At 36.8% G+C, this 22,198-nt stretch overlaps 1 protein-coding gene and 1 pseudogene across 1 annotated transcript in view; one reads left to right on the forward strand and one right to left on the reverse strand.

Moving 5' to 3' along the window:
* The first annotated feature begins 1,205 nt into the window (after positions 1–1,205).
* CATSPERB (catsper channel auxiliary subunit beta) overlaps positions 1,206–22,198 on the forward strand; it is a 100,836-nt gene continuing 79,843 nt past the window's right edge. The window contains exons 1-6 of the mRNA XM_087448042.1: positions 1,206–1,284; positions 2,945–3,033; positions 5,091–5,231; positions 8,667–8,727; positions 17,810–17,905; positions 21,689–21,838. Of these exons, the coding sequence (XP_087304168.1) occupies positions 1,206–1,284; positions 2,945–3,033; positions 5,091–5,231; positions 8,667–8,727; positions 17,810–17,905; positions 21,689–21,838 (616 nt within the window). The remainder of the gene's footprint in view (positions 1,285–2,944; positions 3,034–5,090; positions 5,232–8,666; positions 8,728–17,809; positions 17,906–21,688; positions 21,839–22,198) is intronic.
* Positions 15,938–17,280, reverse strand: LOC106802446 (pyruvate dehydrogenase (acetyl-transferring) kinase isozyme 3, mitochondrial pseudogene; annotated as a pseudogene).

Below are 22,198 nucleotides of genomic sequence, written 5' to 3' on the forward strand. Positions count from 1 at the left end.
CTTACAGCGGGCAAGTCAGTCTGTTGCTGTTTCTTGGATGCTGGCAAAAGACACAAGTCTCCCAGGTCACAGACAAAGGACTTTATCACCCAGCAAAAGCGGTATCCAGAGGGTCAGCATGATGGTCACTCCAGTTCCCTATGCCCCCCTGTTCCATGGAGGAGATATCCATCATGGATGCTGCATTTGTTTAGTAGGGCTACTGTAACAAAATACCACAGACCACAGGGCTTAAACAACAAATTTATTGTCTTGTGGTTCTGGAGGCTTGAAGTCTGAGATCAAGGCGTTAGAAGGGTTGGTTCCTTCTGAGGGTGGTGAGAGAAGGATCTGTTCCAGGCCTCTCTCCTTGGCTTATAGAAGGCCATCTTCTCCCTGTGTCTCTTCACACCGTCTTCCCTCTGTATGAGTGTGTGTCCAAATTTCCTCTTCTTATAAGGACTTCAGTCATATTGGATCAGGGCCCACCCTAATAATCTCATTTTAACTTAATCACTTCTGTAAAGACCCTTTCTCCAAATACGACCACATTCTGAGGTACCAGGGGATAGGACTTCAGCATATGAATTTTTGGGGGGTGGGGACACAATTCAGCCCATAACAGATGCTTGCTTACACACATAGCGGCATGCATTACAGGAGAGGAACACTGAGTGTGGGAGATTCACCATGGATACGAGCCTGCTGTTGCCCAGGGGGTACGTTACCTCATCCCTCAAGGTGGCTTGCTGCAAACAAAACTCTGAGAAAAGGCCTAGGTAAGGAGCAGTCAGGGCCTTGCATTCTTGGCACACAGCAAGAACGTGCAGGGGTGCTCAGGACCCATGTGATTGTCTCTCCCAAAAGCAATGCAGTCAACGTCTCAGATCAGCTGTACCATCCTCACAGTCTTTATCAAGTCGGGTTCTGTTTTACACAGCTATAGAATTGATCACCTCTCTCCAACAGTTACCTACATTGAAGAAAAACTGAGCCACAGCTCTTTCTCTAGTTTGCAATCATTAAATCTATAAATATCTTTAACACCAATTAGGGAGCAAATGTAGAGCTTAGTCAACTGTTGTGTTGTCTGCTTTTGTCACATAATGAAAAATATTTTTAACTTAAGGAAGAGATGATTTCTTTACTACGTAGTTTTTACAGCAAAAAGAACTAAAAAATATGTTAGAGTAATTAAATGGAAATAATTTTATTTCTTTTAACAGATGGAATTGCCAATTTCATATGTTATAATTTTACTGTTGAACATGTTTGATTTTTCATCAGCAATAATATATAATAAAGGTAAGTGTCAGACTCTCTTGCTCTCTATTTTCTTCTCAGGAGTTCTCCTTTATACCCCTTACTCACTAACAGTTAAAATACTTTTTTTTAGTACTTCTTCTTTACCTTATCTTCCAATTTTTCTGGTCCAGAAGAGTCTAATAATATCATTGTGACTCTATTGTTATTAAGTTGTGTATATGGAGACTTTTGTTATGTTATGTATTTCATCACTTGTAAGTCACAGAATATTTAAAGTTTAAGGAGCATCTTATACTTGCACAAATTTAATTATTTGGATAGATCTTTTAGACTTTTCCTCCATGAATGATTGCGTGTAGTATGAATTGTAAACTGAAATATTAGGCTAGCGAGTTGACATTGAAGAGAATTTTCTGAAAGTAACACATGGATTAAATTAGTCAATAGGACTTTTATGGTGGGAACACTTGGTAGTGTAAAAGCTAGTATTATTGTAACTTTGGTTTGTAACTCCAAATCTTGTGTTCTACATAATTTGAGAGACTAATGTATTTAAAATGATTATTAATTTGTGTTTCAGGGCACACAACGTATAAAAATGTAATTTTGTGACATTGACAACTGAAAGGGGTGGGGACAGGGCTGTAAAGGAGCATAGTTTTTGTATGTTATTCAAGTTAAGCTGCTATAAATTCAAATTAGGGTGTTATACCTTTAGGATGTTAAATGTAATCCCCCATGGTAACCAAGAAGAAAATAGCTATTTTCTCCTTATAGGAGAAAGGAATTTAAGTGTTTCACTACAAAAAAATCAACTAAATACAAAAGAAGACAGTAATACAGGTAATGAGGGACAAAAAAGTTATAAGGCATATAGAAAACGAGTAGCAAGGTGACAGAAGTAAGTCTCTCCTTATTAGTAACTACTTTAAATGTAAGTGGGCTAAATTTCCAATCAAAAGACAGAGATTGGCAGAATGGATAAAAACACATGGTCCAACTCTATGATGTCCACAAGAGACTTGCTTTAGACCAAGGTAAGGACAAGGGATCTTCTCTCAAACTCCCCTTCTTTTGGGAGAGGAGTCACCTTCATATCAATAACTCTCTATCAAAATGCAAATTCTCTTTCCAATTGCTAACTCCTGACTCTTCTGTATGTTCACCAAGGTTGAAGAGTTCAAGAGTCAAGAACTGGGTTTTGTCCACCTCTGAAAAGTTTGTATCATGGTCTAGCATGTGGTATATTTTATTTTAGTATTCAGTCAAACCTTCCTTTTTAGTGTCCTGATATTGTATTTCTAAAATGAAAAAAAAGTGGAAGATTTGAATTTTATCTAGGGTTATGTGAATTTAAAATATACAATTATCATTCTTTTTTTTTTTTTTTTTTTTTGCTAAGGGAGATTCGCCCTAAGCCAACATCCACTGCCAATCTTCATCTTTTTGTATGTGAGCCACCACAGCATGCCACTGACAGACAAGTGGTGTAGGTTCACACCTGGGAACTGAACCCAGGCTGCAAAAGCAGAGTGTGCCAAACTTAACCACTAGGCCACTGGGGCTGGCCCTACAATTACCATTCTTATTCTTTTAAAAATATATTGTCAGTTTTTAAAATATGGCTCTTTTAATGGAAATTCTTCTATCAGTGACCTAAAATATATATATATATATATATATTTTTTGTATTATTTAGGTGATATGGAAAAACGCTTTGCTTGTGCTAGCCAAGGATTCCCCCAAAAGAATGAAATAATCAAGTTGTATCTTTCCTCAGATGACTTGGTAAGGTGCACTAATAGCATGTATTATAGCCCCTCACGTTCTTTTCTAAGTCCATGTGTAAAGCCCGTAGCACTGTGCTTTTTTCAGATGCCTTCTACTATGTTCAGACTTGGGGAGGTGAAATTCTACATAAATGACAATCTTTTCTATCCTTTCTGTTCTATTCCACTTGCAACAGGTAAAATATTTCATTTAGCCGTTGATTCCCCTGGGTGGTTTTACTTTGTTTTGTTTTGTTCTTTTAAAGATGCCTCCTCCTTTCCTTGTTTAAAGATCAGCCATAGCGATCTTCATTTTTCACGGATCTGATTTGTCCTTTTGAAATTTGACAGATGTAGCCTGTTAGAGAAAGAACATTAGCTCACATCACCTTGAGAAAGAATCTTTTCCTTTTATAAAAAGGACCATATTGCAGTTGTCATTTTGGGTATGCAGTTGTCATTTTGGGTAAAGGATGATTTGATGTCTTTGATTCAAATAATGGCAGATTTTTAAAAAAACACTCAACAAATAAAATAAAACAGACAATTAAGAGAGCCATGCAGCAAATGATGACAAAAACATAAGTTAATAAAAAAATGCACAGATTTTCTAAAAATCTATGATAAATATAATAAAAACAAAGAAAAGCATGTCGGGAGGGAAAATACATTTATCCCCAAATCTGCTTTGACTTGGTTTCCAGTTCCTTCTTGATATGTCAAACACATATTTAGTTTTTTATTTACGACTGTTGTGAAGTGCATGCTCTTTGAGTCAAAAATGCCTTTCCTATTTGTGATTATATATTATGGAAAAAGAATGGGCTTTAGGGGAAGAGAGACCCATGGAACTGGGGTCAAATTTTGGTCCTGCCATGTATGGTCTGTGTGCCCTTACTTAACCTCTCTCATTCTCAGTTTTGTCATCTTGAAAAGAGAATTATAACCTACTTTTTGGATAGTTGTGATGTAGTAGTTCTAGAACTGTTATTAGTAGAAGTAGTCCAGAACTGTTATTAGTAGAAGTAATGGCTAACATTTATAAAGTGTTTATGTGTATCAGGCATTTTTCAAAATGTTTTATGATCATTATGACATTTAATCTTCTGTAAGATAAGTACTGTAGGGGAATACCAAACCTACCCTCTTAGGTTCGGTGGCTGGGGCCTGTAAAGTAAACTGACAAAAGACAAGTTAACAGGAGAAAAAAACAGTTTATTTACACATGCAATGGGCATACCCGTGGAAGAACTCAGTGATGAGTAACTTAAAGGGGTGGTTAGAATTTGGGGCTTGTATACCATCTTAACAAAGGGCAGTAAATTGTGAAGAAGTGACCAGACAAAGGAAAAGGGGTTAGGGTTTATTTCCCTGCAAATATGCATTAGAATATAAGCTCCCTGAGAGCAGAGATTTTTGTCTGTTTTGTTCACTTCTGTTTCCCCAGCACCTATAACACTGCCTGATTCATAGTAACGGCTCAGTGAATATTTTTGGAATGAGTATGTTTCCCCATTTTATAGATAGGGAAATTGAAACTCAGGTAACTTGCCCAAAGTGATCTTAACTAGGAGGAGAACTAAATGAGATAAAGCTCTTAGTATCTATCTGGTGTTGGTTTCAGTAAAATCCACCATTTGTGATTGCTACATTTTGATATACCTTCTCAATACTGGGAACTATCAATGTAGGAAATGAGTTTGCTTTATATGTTTGCTTCTTTTTTAATTTAGACACAAAACAGTCATTTTAATAAAACAGGAATTTCTATGTGTGATAGCATGTGGCTTTGATTCTCTGTTTATTAAATGTAATAACTTTATGACCATTTCTATAACAGAAAAGATTATTATAAGGATGAATTGAAACTTATTATGACACTAGCATAATAGGTTACTGAGTTCTGAAGGTGTATGTTCATATAGCTTTTTTCCTAGTTAGAGACTAGAATTACTAAAGATAGCAGTCTTTAGAAGCATCTACTTTTCATAGATTTCTCCTCACTTTTAAATCAAGGTAATATGTTTCTCTCCATCAACTTATCATTACTTGTTTTTTTCCCCCTCTTTCCTAAAGAAAATCCAGTGTTTTTTCCAATCTGAAAGTGAGCTTACTTCAAAGGAATTTCTAAGCGTGTTCACATCAGGAGGTCTTGCTCCCAGCCTGGGAATCATAAATAGTACATATTCTGGCATCTTCCACTTTAATTTAACTTTGGTAATTACATTTTCTTTTATTCTGTAATATGTTATTAACAAGATAAAAATGTCTTTATTTCACCTTATTTTTTTTGGTAACAACCTTATTAAGATATAATTAGCATGCCATACAATTCACCAATTTAAAGTGTATAATTAAATGGTTTTTGGTATATTCATAGAGTGTGCAACCATTACTACTACCTAATTTTAGAACATTTTTCATCACCCCAAAAAGACTGCTCATACCCATTAATAGTCACCTGTTCCACCCACTAAGCCTTAAGCAACCACTAATCTGCCTTCTGTCTCTATGGATGTGCTTATTCTGAACATTTCATGTAAATGAAGTCATATAAAATGTAATCTTTTGTGACTGGCTTCTTTCAGTTGGCTTAATGTTTTCAAAGTTCGTCCATGTGGCAGCGTGTATCAGTACTTCATTTCTTTTTATGCTCAGGTAATATTTCATTGTCTCGATACCACATTTTTTTGTCCATTCATCAGTTGATGGACATATTTGGGCTGTTTCCACTTTTTGGCTATTATAAGTAATGCTGCTATGAACATTTGTGTACAAGTTTTTGTGTGGAAATTTGTTTTTTATTTCTCTCTGGTAAATACCTAGGAAATGGAATTGCTGGGTCATATGGTAACTCTTTGTTTAACTTTTTGAGGAACTGCCAGACTGTTTTCCAAAGTGGTTGTACTCTTAGTTCCCACTAGCAGTGTAATAGGATTCAAATTTCTCCACATCCTCACCAACACTTGTTATTATCTATCTTTTTGTTATAGCCGTCCCAATGGGTGTGAAGTGCTCTCTCATTATGGTTTTAATTTGCATTTCCCTGATGATTAATGGCATTGAGCATCTTGTTATGAGTTTATTGGCTATTCCAGTATCTTCTGTGTGGAGATATCTATTTAGATTCTTTGCCCATTTTTAATGGGGTTGTCTTTTTATTATTGAGTTGTAAAAGTTCTTTATATATTCTCAAATACAAGTCCATTATCAGAAATACGATTTGTAAATATTTTCTTCCATTCTGTGTGTTGTCTTTTCATTTTCCTGATAGCGTCCTTTGATGCACAAAATTTTTTTTGATGAAGTCAAATGTATCTATTGTTTCTTTTGTTGCTTGTTCTTTTGGTGTCATGTGTAAGAAACCATTGCCCAATCCAAGGTCATGGAGATTTACCCCTATGTTTTCTTCTAAGAAGTTCATAGTTTTATCTTTTACATTTAGGTCTTTGATCCATTTTGAGTTCACTTTTTTTGTGTGGTGTGAGGTTGGGGTCCACATTCTTTCTTTTGCATGTGGATATCCAGCTGTCCTAGCACCGTTTGTTGAAAATACTATAATTCTTTCCCTAGTGAAATGTTTTGGCAACTTTGTGGAAAATCAATTGACTGTAAACATGAGGGTTTATTTAGGGATTCTCAATTCTATTGCATTGATCTGTACATCTATCTTGATGCCAGTACTGTGTTGTCTTGATACTGTTGCTTTGTAATAAGTTTTGAAATCAGGAAGCATAAGTCCTCCAACTTTGTTCTTCTTTTTCAAGATTGTTTTTGCTAGTCTCCATATGAATTTCACTAATTTCCAAATGAATTTTAGGATAAGCCTGTCAATTTTTACAAAAAACCCAGCTAGGATTCTACTGGGATTTGTGTTGAATTTGTAGATCAATTTGGGGAGTATTACTGTTTAATATCAAGTCTTCCAATCCATGAATATAGGATGTCTTTCCATTTATTTAAATTTTCTTTAGTTTCTTTCAACAATGTCTTATAGTTTTTAGAGTATAAGTTTTGTACTTCTTTCGTTAAATTTATTCATAATATTTTATTCTTTTTGATACTATTGTAAAAGGAATTGCTTTCTTAATCTCATTTCCAGATCGTTCTTTGCAAATGTATAGAAATACAATTAATATTTGTATATTGATCTTGTATCTTGCAGCCTTGCTGAATTCATTTATGAATTTTGATAGGTTTTTAGTGGTTGCCTTAATTTTTGAATGATAGCTTTGTCAGATATAGAATTTCTAGTTGACTTCATTTCCTTTCAGCATTTTGAACATGTCATTCTGCATTTTGAATATGTCACCTGACATCATTGTTTCTGAATGAGAAGTCAGCTGTTAATTTTATTATTGTCCCCTGTGTGTAATGTGTCATTTTTCTCTGGATGCTTTTAAGATTTTCTCTTTGTATTTACCCTAACTGGGGTTCTCTGGGCTTCTTGGATTGCAAGTTTACCACATTTGGAAAGTCTTCAGCCACAATTCCTCCAAAAAAAATGTTCTTCCCCTTTCTCTGTCTTTTTTCCTGCCTGGGACTTCAATTATGCACATTTGGAACAAGTGATATTATCCCACAGATCTCTAAGGTTCTGTTCATCTTTCTTTAATCATTTCCTCCCTTTTTCAGATTGGACAATTTCAATGGCTATCTCTAAGTTGACTTATTCTTTCTTTTGCCATCTCCAATCTGCTATTGAACTCATCTGGTAAATATTTTATTTCCATTATTATATTTTTCAGCCTCATTATTTGCATTTGGTTTTATTGTTATATTTTTCATTTCTATGCTGGGATTCCCTATCTATTCCCTCATTAGGACATTTTCCTTAAATCTATGTACATATTTGTAATAGCTGATTTGAAGTCTTTCTCTGCTATCTGGACTCACTCTGAGTCAGTTTATCATTTACCCTTTTTTTCCTGAGTATCAGTTACACATTTCTGTTTCTTTTCAAGTCTTGTGATTTTTGGCTGAAAACTGGACATTGAAGATAATAAGCTGAGCAACTCTGGATTCTGCTATGTTCTTAGAATTTGCTGTTTTTGTTGGTGGTGTTTAAAAGGCTATTACTTGCTTTGGCACACACTGCAAACTGTCTTACCCTTGCTCAATTCTTTTAGCTTCAACTGTTGATCTTTTAAACGTGGCCTTCTAGGGGATCTCCTCGGCACTTGTATTGCTCGAGGATTTAGGGAAGAGTTTATATTTAACTCTTAGATCACTATTCCTGCCGTTCCTTTGCTCCTGGGATTTTCCTCTTAAATTTCCAAATCGTCTGTCAACACCAAGCTCTGTCCTATGAACATCAAACGAGTAATGCTTCAGCTTTGTGCTGCCTGAGTTCGGCTGTATGCTATCCCACTTTGTGGCTATATTATTGTACATGACTGATGAACATTTTAGTTATTTTCAATCTTCTACTATTACAAATAATGGTGAAAACTATCTTTGAACACACTTTATTTCACACATATGTGAGTATAATGTAGGATAAATTCCTAAGAGTGAAATTGCTGAGTAAAGGGTCTATGCATTGGATATTTTTGTTTAATTTTCTTTTTTAAAAGATAGGGTAGATATGCCAAAATAAGTGTCACTATTAACATTGTAAAACACTGTTTTCTGATGTCTTCTTTATTCAAGTTTAGTGATCGGGTTTACTGGTTGATTGATATTCCCAGGGAAAACATTACAAAAAATACAGGTAAGAGTCATTTGAATTAATTCTTTAACTCATGGGTCTCGATTGCCAAATTTAGCAAACAAAAACCATTTATTATATTAAAATATTATTTGCTATCCATGTAAAAGTCTCATGTAGTATTTGGGACATACTAAAAATTATTTGTGGTTAATCTGAAATTCAAATTTAACTAGGCTTCCTTTATTTTATTCAGCAATTCTATTATAGATAGATTGTTCTGACTTATAAAACATTTATATTATTTTTTACTTAAAGGAAACTCATTTTTTAGAACTCAAAAATTAGCGTATTGAGAAATTCAGGTGCCAATTAATTATACTGAAACTGAATCATTAACCTTAAAATGTTATAGGCTATAGGGCCGGCCCCGTGGCTTAGCGGTTAAGTGCGCGTGCTCCGCTGCTGGCGGCCCGGGTTCGGTTCCCGGGTGTGCACCAACACGCCGCTTCTCCGGCCATGCTGAGGCCGCGTCCCACATACAGCAACTAGAAGGATGTGCAGCTATGACATACAACTATCTACTGGGGCTTTGGGGGAGGAAAAAAAATGTTATAGGCTATAATATGTAACGTACTATTTTGCCATGGAATCTACTATTAAGTGTTATGTGGCAGTCTAGCTTTATGTGCTGCTGTAAATATCCGGATGGAAAGAGGAGAACAGTCAAGTTCTAGGAGTTGAGTATTGAGCTGGTGGACTGAGCTAGTAGATCTTCAGGCATGAGATACATTTTAAACTACATTCCTGTAGTTTAAAAATAATGGAGGGTATATTATTTAAGATGGTAGATGCAAGAAATGGAACCAACTTGACTTCACTTAAGGAAAAAAAGAAATTTGTTTTTGTCTTGGAACCCAAAGACAAAAATGCAGCCAGGTTATAGGAAGGAATTAGAAGTAACAAATGGAAAACCATCAATAACCAAGGCAATACGTTCACACTGTCTCTTTTATCTATATTTTCTGTAAATCTACATTTATTTTTTTCTTTCTTTGCAGACTAGCTTCCTAAATCTGCCTCACTTCCATAAAATTTTTATACATATTTTCTAGCGGCCAGCTGAGTTCCAAATTCCCAGGAGAGTATCTTAATTGGCCTAGGTTTATCCAGCATCCACTTGTGTGTTAGTCAAATGGGAGGCGATGAGGGATTGGGAGAGTGGGACGGGGGAATCATACAGGCCAACCCCTCTAGGTATGGGAGTCGTTGAAGGACGTCCCAAATTGTGTGTCCTACAGAGTAAAGGCAGGAGGAAGTAAGGCAGAAATGATAGAAAAGACTCTATAAAAGAAGCATCAAAGATAAAAGTCTGCAAAAGAAGCCCCAGTGCTGTAACATCTGACATGGATTATATCACCATTTTTATCCGTTATTCATCTCAATTGTTTCAAATTAATCTATTGGAACTTTTTGTGGTTTTTTTCTAAGGAATTCATCCTGAAAATGTACTCTTTTTAAAAAAAAATCTAAATTGACTATCATCAGTATAATGATGGATTGTTCTAGTTTCTTGGCTTAATATTGACATCAGTTTGACAACTGAAGAAGTGAAGATCACTTGTTATTTTTACTTCTTCTATTTACAAACTTTAATTTCAGAAATGTCGTGGGTCTAAGGCCACCCAGGGCGGAACAAATATGATCTGAGAACTTAAGTATTTTATGGAAAGAGACCAAATGAGCTCTGCCTATCCTGACACAACTCCCTGGACTGAGTAAAAAGAAATATATCTCAGCTTGTAATGTAATAGGAGAGGATGGTCTAATATTAGCAATATGCTAGAAATCAGGAAAAAAAATGTTCAGGGGGAAAGAGACCATATTTTCTCATTCAGTTTTTCCTCCTTAATCATGTCTTATTCACTGCCGTGCCATGAATTTGGGTATTATGTGTATATGAACTCTCAGGAAGGGTAGTTTAGGGAACATCAACAACAAAGGTAGCCAATAGTCATCACAGCAGTAGTAGAACTAGCAGGGAGCATTTATTGAATTCTTATTATATTTCAGCACTACTCTAAACATTTTACCTATATTAACTCACTTATTCCTCACTCTCTGGTAGGTACAATTATTATCTCCATTTTCAAATGATTTAACTGAGGCCCGTGAAGCCATATGGATTTAGTGATACCTAGAAAGTGGTGAAGTCAGCCCTGGTGGTCTAGTGGTTAAGATTCTGTGCTCTCACTGCTGCCACCTGGTTTCCTTTCCGGTCAGGGAACCGCACCACCCGTCTGTGGGCTGTCATACTGTGGTGGCTGTGTGTGTCTGTGATGCTGAAAGCTACACCACCGGTATTTCAAATACCAACAGGGTCACCCACAGCGGACAGGTTTCAGTGGAGCTTCTAGACTAAGACTAGGAAGAAGGACCAGGCCACCCACTTCTGAAAAAATTGGACAAGAAAACCCTATGAATAGCAGTGGAGCATTGTCTGACCCTGCCCAGTATTTTTGTGCCATCCTCTCCCTTTCCAGTTTTCACTGGAAATCTGTTTCTGGATATTTCTTAGTTTATTTTTAATAGCCATTCATTTGGTTCGAATTATACAGATTATTAAAAATCATTTTTCCCAGGGATCTGAACAGAAAGGTTGGCTTCTGAGTTTGATGCAGCCTCCTTATTGGACAATGTTTATGAATAATGAACAAGTTCATTGTTGCTGGGTCTGACAGCAGTGCTGGGACCAACAAGGGGCCCTGTGTCCAAATTTTTCCTCTATCCAGATGGGCTCTGCTCAGGATCTCAGTGCAGCTGAGGTCATCCTCAGGACTTTAAGCATGAAATATTACTGATTCCCACCAAAGAGAGGTGCAGAACATTTGGCAGGGGCAGATGGGAGTGTTATGAGAAATTTTGCCTTGCCTTGAAGCCCTCTATTAAATACAGTAACTTTTGGCTGTTAACTGTACGATTGCTAGAATGATGGTGATATTGTGACTGAGTTCTGATAGCTTGGGTTTCTGGGTCTGCTTTTCAAGTGGGTGACTCAAGGCTGAAAAACAATGAGCCTCATTCTAGAAAATACAGCATTTTGCACATAAGCTTCTTTGAAAGGGAATCCTGGTATAATTGCCAAAATGAAATGCAGATGGTCACTGCCCAGAATCGTAGGTGTTTGATTTTTGTTTGTTGTGGTTTCTGAAATCCTGATTTGCAGGTAAACCTGGTGGGAGGAAAAGCTAAGTACACAGGCTTTTAGAACTATATAGCACTGACAATAAAGCTCATTTCGGGCCGGCCCAGTGGCATCGTGGTTGGGTTCGCAGGTTCAGATCCTGGGCACAGACCTGCACGCTGCTTATCAAGCCATGCTGTGGCGGCGTCCCACATGTAAAGTAGAGGAAGACGGGCATGGGTGTTAGCCCAGGGCCAACCTTCCTCAGCAAAAAGAGGAGGATTGGCAACAGATGTTAGCTCAGGGCTAATCTTCCTCACCAAAATAAATAAATAAATAAATAGCCTTTATAAAACTATGAAACTTCTAGAAGAAAACATAAGAAGTATGCTCTTCGACATCAGTCTTAGCAAGATATTTTCAAGCACCGTGTCTGACCGGGCAAGAGAAACAACAGAAAAAATAAACAAATGGGACTACATCAAACTAAAAAGCTTCTGCACAGCAAAGGAAACCATCAACAAAACGAAAAGACAACCTAACAATTGGGAGAAGATATTTGCAAACCATACATCTGATAAGGGCTTAATCTCCAAAATATATAAAGAACTCATGCATCTCAACAACAAAAAAACTAACAACCCAATTAAAAATTGGGCAAAAGACCTGAACAGACATTTCTCCAAAGAAGATATACAGATGGCCAACAGACACATGAAAAGATGTTCAAAATCATTAACTATCAGGGAAATGCAAATCAAAACTACAATGAGATATCACCTCACGCCTGTCAGAATGGCTATAATTAACAAGACAGGAAACAACATGTGTTGGAGAGGATGTGGAGAGAAGGGAACTCTCATACACTGCTGGTGGGAGTGCAAACTAGTGCAGCCACTATGGAAAACAGTATGGAGATTCCTCAAAAAATCAAGGATAGAACTATCATATGATCCAGCTATTCCACTGTTGGGTATTTATCCAAAGAACTTGAAAACACCAATGCGTAAAGATACATGCATCCCTGTGTTCATTGCAGCGTTATTCACAATAGCCAAGACTTGGAAGCAACCTAAGTGCCCATCAAGGGACGAATGGATAAAGAAGATGTGGTATATATACACAATGGAATACTACTCAGCCATAAGAAACGATGAAATCCAGCCATTTGTGACAACATGGATGGACATTGAGGGTACTATGCAAAGTGAAATGAGTCAGAGAGAGAAGGTCAAATACCATATGATTTCCCTCATTAAGTAGTAGATAATAGCAAGATAAACAAACACATAGAGACAGAGATTGGATTGGTGGTTACCAGAGGGGATGAGGGGAGGGAGGAGGGCGAAAGGGATAATTGGGGACATGTGTGTGGTGATCGGTTGTAATTAGTATTTGGGTGGTGAACATGATGTAATCTATGCAGAAACAGAAGTATAATGATGTACGCCTGAAATTTATACAATGCTATAAACCAATGTTACTGCAATAAACAAAAAATTAAAAATAAATAAGTAAATCACCTTTATAAAAAAAAATAAAGCTCATTTCTAAAAGAGAAAATAAATAAATAAAATTCGTTGGGAAGAGTTTCCTCCTATATTATGGAAGAGTTTTTGTAGGATTAGTATCATCTTTTCATTAAATGTTTTGTGGGATTCACAGTGAAGATATCTGGGCCTGGAATTTTCTTTGTAGGAAGGATTTTGTGTGTGTGTGTGTGTGTGTGAGGAAGATCAGCCCTGATCTAACATCCATGCGAATCCTCCTCTTTTTGCTGAGGAAAACTGGCCCTGGGCTAACATCTGTGCCCATCTTCCTCCACTTTATATGGGACGCCGCCACAGCATGGCCTGACAAGTGGTGCGTTGGTGCACGCCCGGGATCTGAACCCGGGCCACCAGCCGCGGAGCACGTGCACTTAACCACTACTCCACGGGGCTGGCCCCTGTAGGAAGGATTTTATTTTTTTTATAATTTTATTTATTTATTTTTCCCCCAAAGCCCCAGTAGATAGTTGTATGTCATAGTTTTACATCCTTCTAGTTGCTGTATGTGGGACGCGGCCTCAGCATGGCCGGAGAAGCGGTACATCGGTGCGCGCCCAGGATCCGAACCCGGGCCGCCAGCAGCGGAGTGCGCGCACTTAAGCGCTAAGCCACGGGGCCGGCCCTGTAGGAAGGATTTTGACTGCAAATTGAATTTCCTTAATAGATATAGCAATGTTCAAGTTTTCTGGTTTTTTAAGTGAGTTTTGGCAGTTTTTATCTTTCAAGGAACTTGTCCATTTCATCTAAGTTGTTGCATTTATGACACAAGAGTTGTTTGTGACATTCTCTTATTACCCTTAGAATATCTATAGAGTCTGTAGTGATGTTCCCTATTCCATCTCCAGTACAAGTTATTTGTATTTTTTTTCTCCTTCCTGATTAGTCTGACAGAGGTTCATCAACTTTATTGATCCTTTCAAAGAACCATCTTTTGATTTCATTGATTAGGAATATTGTTTTTCTATTCTTCATTTCATTGATTTCCACTCTTTATCTTATCCTTCTACTTGCTTTGGGTTTAATTTGCTCATTTTTTTCTAGTTTTTTAAGTTGGGAACCTTTAGATCAGGGGTGAGCAAACCGCAGTTTGCAGGCCAAACCTGGCCTGCTGCCTATTTTTGTAAATGAAGTTTTATTGGAACACAGCCATGTTCATTTATTTATGTGTTTTCTATGGCTGCTTTTGTACTACTGTGGCAGAGTTGAAGTGTTGTGTCAGAGACCATATGGCCCACAAAGCCCAAAATATTTACTCTTGACACTGTATAAGGCCTTTACTATCTTTCAACCCCTAATTCAGATAATTGATTTGAGATATTTCTTTATTCTAATATAAATATTTTACTGCTATGTATTTCTCTCTAGCAGTGCTTTATCTGCATTTCATAAATTTTGATATCTTGTGTTTTCATTTTCTTTCAACTCAAAATATTTTCTAATTCCCCATGCCACTTTCTCTTTGACCTGTGGTTATTTAGAAGTGTATTGTAAAATGTCCAAATATTTGGAGATTTTCCAGATATCTTTCTGTTATTGATTTTCATAGATTAATTCTATTATGTTCTGAGAATATATTTCATATGATAATTTGTTAAGATGTTTTTTATGGCTTATTTGGTGAATCTTCCATATGTACTTGAAAAAAATGTTTATTCTGCTCCTCTTAGCTGGAGTGTTCTATAAACGTTGGTTAGGTCAGTTGGTTGATAGTGTTGTTCAGCTTTTCTGTATCCTTACTGATTTTTGTCAATTACTGAGAGAGGAGTGTTGAAATATCCAACTGTAATTATGGATTTGTTTATTTCTCTCTTCAATTTTATCAGCTTTTGATTCACGTATTTTGAAGCTCCGTTGTTAAGCACGTACACATTTAGGATTGTCATGTCTTTTTAGTGAATTGATCCTTTATCATATGTATTGCCCCTTTTTCTTCCTGATATCACCTTGATCTGAAACCTTCTTTGTCAGATATTGATATAGCCTCTACAGCTTTCTTTTGATTAGTGTTTGCATAACGTATCTTTTTTCATCTCTTACCTTTTTTCTTCCACAACAACTTTTAGAACACATTAATCAATAGAATGGAAGTACACAAGTGAATTTTAAAATAAAAATTAATGCATCGGTGAGTAAGATCTAACACAAAAGTACCCATGCCTCACAATGAGAATATAGTCAGATGAAGGAAGGCATAAATCTGAATCAGAGAGTGGAGGAGGGATGAATATGAGGGAAGAAGGACCCTGGGACTGAATTATCAAGACAGACTCAGCTGATGTCTTTAACTTCCATATACCTGGGGTTCTAATCAGTGGTTTGGGACAAGCACGGTACTTGGTCACAAAGAGCAACACTAGGTATCTGCTGTGTCTGGAATGGGTAAGAAGTTCAGAATAGTATGGAGATTGTGGACACTCAACTCTGTAATAATGAGGTGGACGGTAGGAGGACACAGGAGCTGTAGGGAGGCTCTATGCTCTTTTGTGTCAGAGGCACTAACCACACTGCAGCAAGGTATGATGAAAAATTACTCAAGTTTCTAGTTTAATGGAAGAGCTGGAGTACCTATAGGAAGGACTCCATGGAAAATCTCCAGCTGGTATAGAGAAAATAAACATTCAAGCACTGGAATAACTGTGGCTATTTTTCAGAGTGGGACATCATCACCTTGGTCACTTATCTAATGGATAAGTCTTCTTTACCCACAGTAACAAGGGTTTTAACAGCCAGATAGCCTTCTTTTCTGTAACTCTTCGTGCAGTTCTACTGTTGTTCTCACTGAGTTCTTAAATAGCATGTGAAACAGATGAGAAGGCACGTAAATCACCTGAATAGGTTTGTCTGGAGCTTTGGCATTGAACTCTTCAACTTCCAGCACTGGGTCTACCAGCTAACACTGTTCACACAGCCTCTTGGCTGTTTCATATACATCTTTCACTACATTAGACACATTATAGGTGGGATTAATACTTTCTATGTGTTTAGCATGAGCACTATTAGTATAGACACCAAACAGAAAGGTGTGCTGGTTAATAAGCATGTGGAAAGAGATGCAGTTGATATAAAACCAATCCCAAAAATATTGGATGTCACTGCTAATAAAAGGATGGAAGCTTTCTTTTTCTTATATTCAATCACTCCATGTACCATGATAGGAACCACATCATTCTTTCTATTTCTGACTTTAATCAGGACTTGTAGAAAGTTATCCAAGACCTGTGGATCCTGAGGGTTCTTATTTTCATATTTTGAAAGTTATGGATATAGAAACGTTGAGCCAGTCCCTCTGAAGGCCAGTTAAGTTATCCTTCAGAAGATTGACTTCTTTCATTGTGTTTGCGACTTGTACAGGAAACTCCTTTTGTAGAAACGCATATGATGTTTCCTCACACCATTATCTTTCCCAAAGTCTAGGAACCGCTTGATAGAGTGCAGTGACAGCAAGAAGCACAAACAGCACTTGAGCTCCTTGGGTACCAGCTGCTTCAGTAACCACAAGAAGAGCCTTATCCTCCCTGGGGTCGTGCACAGACCCACCCAGAGGCCTGAGTGGACATGAGGGCTTGTGCAGCCAAGCTGTTTGGGTCAGGCACATTTTCATGAATGCACCCTGGTTTCAGTGTTAGCCTCAGCCTTGGCCCATGGGTGAAACCACCGGAGCAGCTCCCAGGCTGAGTTCACCACCCTTGGCTTCCTCAGGCCCCACCTATCTTTTTACTTGTAACTCATCTATGCTTTTATATGTAAAGTGTGTTTCTTAGAGTTAGCAGATAGTTCAGTCTTGAGTCTCACATCTGATCTGGAAATCTGTGTTTTAATTGATATTTTTAGACCATTTACATTTAATGTAATTGTTGGTGTAGTTGTATTGAAATCTACCATCGGGTTGTTTTCTATTTGTTCCGTTGCTTCTGTTTTACTTTTCTCTTCTTTTTATAGTTAGTCATATTAATTAGTCATATTAATTAATTAGTCATATTAATTATTTTTATGATTCCATTTTATCTCCACTATTGGCTTATTATTGATGCTGTAAATTTTTTTAAGAGTTGATCCTAGGGTTTACACTATATCTTTTAATTAATCACAGTCTACTTTCAAATAATATTATACCACTTCACCTGAGGTGTCATAATTTGCTTTTTACCAAGCCACAACAGCTCTCAGAGAAACACTATGATCTAAAATATTATTATCTGGGTTCATTGCTGTGGTGGTAAGATCGCTTCATAATTCGTTTTTTTCCTATTTTATTACCAAAGTGTCTGTAGGGAAAACTTATATATAAATGCAATCAAAATGATTGGGAAATGAAAGGTAATCATTGTTGGTAATGTTCATAATAGCCTTAAATTTCACCAACATGACTTACATAAAAATAGTTGATTCTTTGCCTTTTATTTTCAAACAGATATTGCACCTGTAGAAGAATGGTTAGTAAGGATCACTTTACAACATGGATTAAATATTTATACTACTGAAGGAACATTGTTGGATAGTGTTCGAGGTAAATGCCAGCAGATAAAAGTAAAATGGAATTTGTAATATTCTTTTAACAAACCTTGTAACTTACTACAGCCAGACTCTAAGTACTAGAGATAGATAAATAAGAGATGATCATGACTCTTTAGGGGCTCACAGTCTGTTGAGGCAGACAGAGAATTAAATACATGTGGGTAATTGTTAATAGAAGTTCTCAAAGAGTGCAATAAAAATATGGAAATATATCTTTTTCTATAGCCATATTGGGAGTCATAATAAACAATGGCTTTATGAAGTTAGTTTTTGTACCGTTTATAAAGATGTTATAGAAGATACTCTTCATTACATCACAGTCTTCTTTATGAGGACCATCAGCAAAAATTCTTGCTCTGTCTGATTAAGAACATTTGTATTTTTTCATGAATAATTGGTTGTTCTAAGGTTATGAACACTGTGTGATAAAATTGACGAGGCTGCTCTTTTCCAGTTGTCTGATCTATAGCCCAATTTTTAGATTACGTATAGCACTATAGTATAAATTTTAAAAAAAATCCTCGGTCCTGAATCTCGTATTTATCCTCTCTTTCCTCACCTTCCTTTTTACTTTTATTCTTTTACTCCCACTTTGATGTGGGGCTATGTAGAATGCAGAGTAAAATAAATAAATATTCCATTTTATGGAAAGAATCACCTGGGTAGCTTTAGGAAAAGTAATGCTGTCTCAGCCCCACCATAAACCAATTAAAACTGGATCATCTACAAGTGGGACCAGGCAGCTGTATTTTAAAAAAAAATCTTCCCAGGTGATTCTGATGTACAGAGAGTTGAGAACTGCTCTAGAGAAAAGACTACATATGTGCCAAGGGACACATGCAAATCTATTTGATGCAGCATTCTTTGAAATAAAAAAAAATGGAAAACAACATAAATGTCCACCAGTAGGGAAAAAGACAAGTACATGTGTTATATTCAGTTAAAACGAAGGAAATAGACCCATATATGCCATCAAGAACAGAACTCAAAAATGAGTAAAAAACCAGGTTTCAGAAGGGTAAGAGAGCATTTATCTAAAGTTCAGAAAACAATAAAGCAATGCTATATACTCTTCATGGGTACATTTGTATTATGATAAACATATTAAAATATGGACTAGAAATATACACAGCAATTTCATAATAGTGGCTGCATTTGGGGAGAATTTGGGAATGAGACTATGGAGCAGAACAGAAGTGTCTTCGGTTGTATTGGTTTTGTTTTATTTCTTTAACCAAAATTAAAATATCTGAAAAAGTGACAAAATATTATGCTTTCCTATATTTTCATAGTGTCCAAAATTTTAAAAATAGTCAATTATTCAACAGTAATTGTAATGCTAGCTCTTGAGACTCTGATATTTTGATGTTCTGTGCTACTTTTAAGCACAAAAATACCACTATAATTAGTTCAATTTTTAAAAAAAATCTTAAATCTGAATCATTTACATATTGAGATGTGCCCTGAATATTATATACTGCATTAAAATTTGTATTTATTAATTTATTCTCTTTTTTTATTGAGGTAACATTGGTTAATAACATTATATGAATTTCAGGCATACATCATTATATTTCAACTTGCATATAGCCTACATTGTGTTTACCACCAAAAGTCTAGTTGCCATCTGTCACTGTTCAAATGTGCCTCTTTACCCCTTTCACCCACCCCCTCCCCCTCTGGTAACCACCAATCTATTCTCTGTATCCATGTGTTTGTTTGCTGTTGTTGTTGTTTATCTTCCACATTTATTTAGGATTACAGAGGTACTGTGGCAGCAAAGAGCTTCACAAATTGGTAGTTCTTAAAGGTTCCAGATGCAGGAATGAGACTGATCTGTTTGAGGAACTGAAAGGAGACCAATGTTGTGGAAGCATAGTAAATGACAGACAGAGTGGCGTAGAATGAGTTTGGAGAGGCCGAGATCGTGGTAAAAAGTGTGGATTTCATTCTAATTATAATGAAAAGCCACTGGAGTGTTTTATTCAGGAGAGTGATAAATTCTGATTTATGCTTTATAAAAAGATCACTTTGGCTGCTGTGTAGAGAAGTGACTCTTGGGGAAGGATGGCAAGAGTGGAATAACTTCATTGGCAGGTGTTGCCATCGTCTACTCAGCAGATGGCCTGGAGGACCTGGGCTGTTGGATTAGCAGTGGAGGTGGTGGGAAAGAGGAGTCTTCAGAATACGTTTTGGAGGTAGAGCTGATATGACTTTCTAGTGGTCTGGAGGTGAGGGAAACAGAGGTATCGAGGACGATCCTAGATTTCTTACTTCAGCAGTCAAGTATATGATGGCATCATTTACTGAAATGCTGAAAGACATGGCGAGAAAACATTAGGAAGTGGCAGTCAAGGGTTAAAGTTAGAGTTGTAGTTGGAAATCTTTATTCACTACTGAACTCAAAAGAGATGTTTAAAAATATTGTCCCTACTTCCTTATATCTGACCCACACCCAAGACCTCTCCAGTCTGTTTTCTGTCTCCTCCACTGCACTAAAACTGCTCTAATCACAATTATCAGTCACCTTCGTATTGGTCACTTTTCAGCTTGTCAGTAGCAGTCAAGACTTTTAATCACTCCCTCACTCTTAAAGTGTTTAAAACACAGTATCTGGCTTCAAGGAAAGAGGCGTTTTCATTCAATGAAATCATGTCCCAGATGTAAACTCAAATCTCCCATCCTCTAAGATCTGGTTATTAATTGCCTGCACACACTTGCCACACCCTGGAAAGCCAACGGCCTTCTTCCAAATTTCTTTGAATTTCAGAGTGGATTAGTTTGGTTATAAATTGTGTCTCTTTCCCTTCTTGGCTGTCCCTGTGCTTTGCTATGTCAACCCAGATGGAAACTTAGCTCCTTTTCTTGCTTTGCACACAGTGAAAAATATATCCCATAAAGTCTTTGGTTTTGTAGCAAATTTTATTGAAAGTCCGGGGAGACGGAGGAGATTTACATTGTAGAAATGTAAACAGCTAAAGAATTGATTTTTAGATATCTCTATTCTTGAAAGTCCTTTAACTATTTTTGAAATGCAAACAGCAGTATTCTGTCAAATTGCCCTGGCTTACTTTTTGTACTCTTTTCTCATTTTTTCAGAAGAAAAGAAATCCTCCCACGTTCTTATGCATTAACATTTTACTTTATCCAGCTCCAATCCTTTGCATATCCAAGAATAGATTGCTGGGTTGAAGAGTTGATGTCCCACCTCTGATTAGTTTTTCCTGTTGGTCCCACCCCAACTTCTTTATATCTTCCAGAAATCCCTCTAAATGTCTTGGCCACTAATAATAACTTTCCCTGTTCTCCATTGCTGTTCTGGGTTTATTCTCATTTTTATATATTTATTGCTGTTTCTGTGGGATTGGAGGAAGAGAACAGAGAGTAAATGTGTAGGCACTCAAGGCAGAAGTTGTTCTCTAAATTATAAACGTGCACATCCTGTGATCCAGCAGTTCCATTTTCTAGGGATAGATCCTGTGGCCAATTGTATTTTCCAAAGATGGCCAAAGCAGTATCTCACATCCCACATGTTCTTCCGCAGTGTGACTTCGCCAGGCCCCCATCAAGAGCAATCAGACTTCATTCCTTCCACCCTGGAAAGGAAAAATCAACCTATATTTAACCGATGAAGAGGGAGATAACGCACTCCTTTTTTTTTGAACTATGGAATAGTTCCTTTACAAAGTTTCTTTAAAACCTTTAAAGGAAAGCAGCAATGTTTCCTTTTCAAGAGTGCTGCCACAATTTAAATGCCTAAACTTGATTTCCACAGAACCTATTCTTCAGTGGAATCTTGGGACTGTAATGACAAAAAACGAAGTCAGTAAATTGTATCCACATGTGGTAGATCTCAAAGTGACAAAGTGCCCCTGTGCCAATGATGTAGCGTTACTTGGCTTCATTCTGAATCCAACACTTGATGGTGAGTTCACGGCTTTATGGAACGTTGGAAGTGGCATTTTGTATTTTATAACAGTGATGTTTAACTAGCAGTGCATCTTAAGTGCCTAGACACGATGGAGTAAAAACGTTTCCTACAAATACCTAAGAATTTACTCTTTCTCTCTTCACATTGTCTACTTGTAAGCGTGACATATTATTTTTTTCTCCATGACTTTTTGCCACGTTAATAGTGACTTGAGTGTCTTTCCTAATTTCCTTTATCCTCCGTCCTCCATTAATATATTACTTCCTCTCAGAGACTATTCATTGTGTTTCGAATTCATCTGCTATTCTTGCCATGTGTAAATAGGTATTGTTGTTCTAAGGTATCACAACATTA

This window comes from Ceratotherium simum, chromosome 24, assembly GCF_057802395.1.
Source record: "Ceratotherium simum simum isolate JZ-2026a chromosome 24, ASM5780239v1, whole genome shotgun sequence".
Taxonomy (NCBI): Eukaryota; Metazoa; Chordata; class Mammalia; order Perissodactyla; family Rhinocerotidae; genus Ceratotherium; species Ceratotherium simum.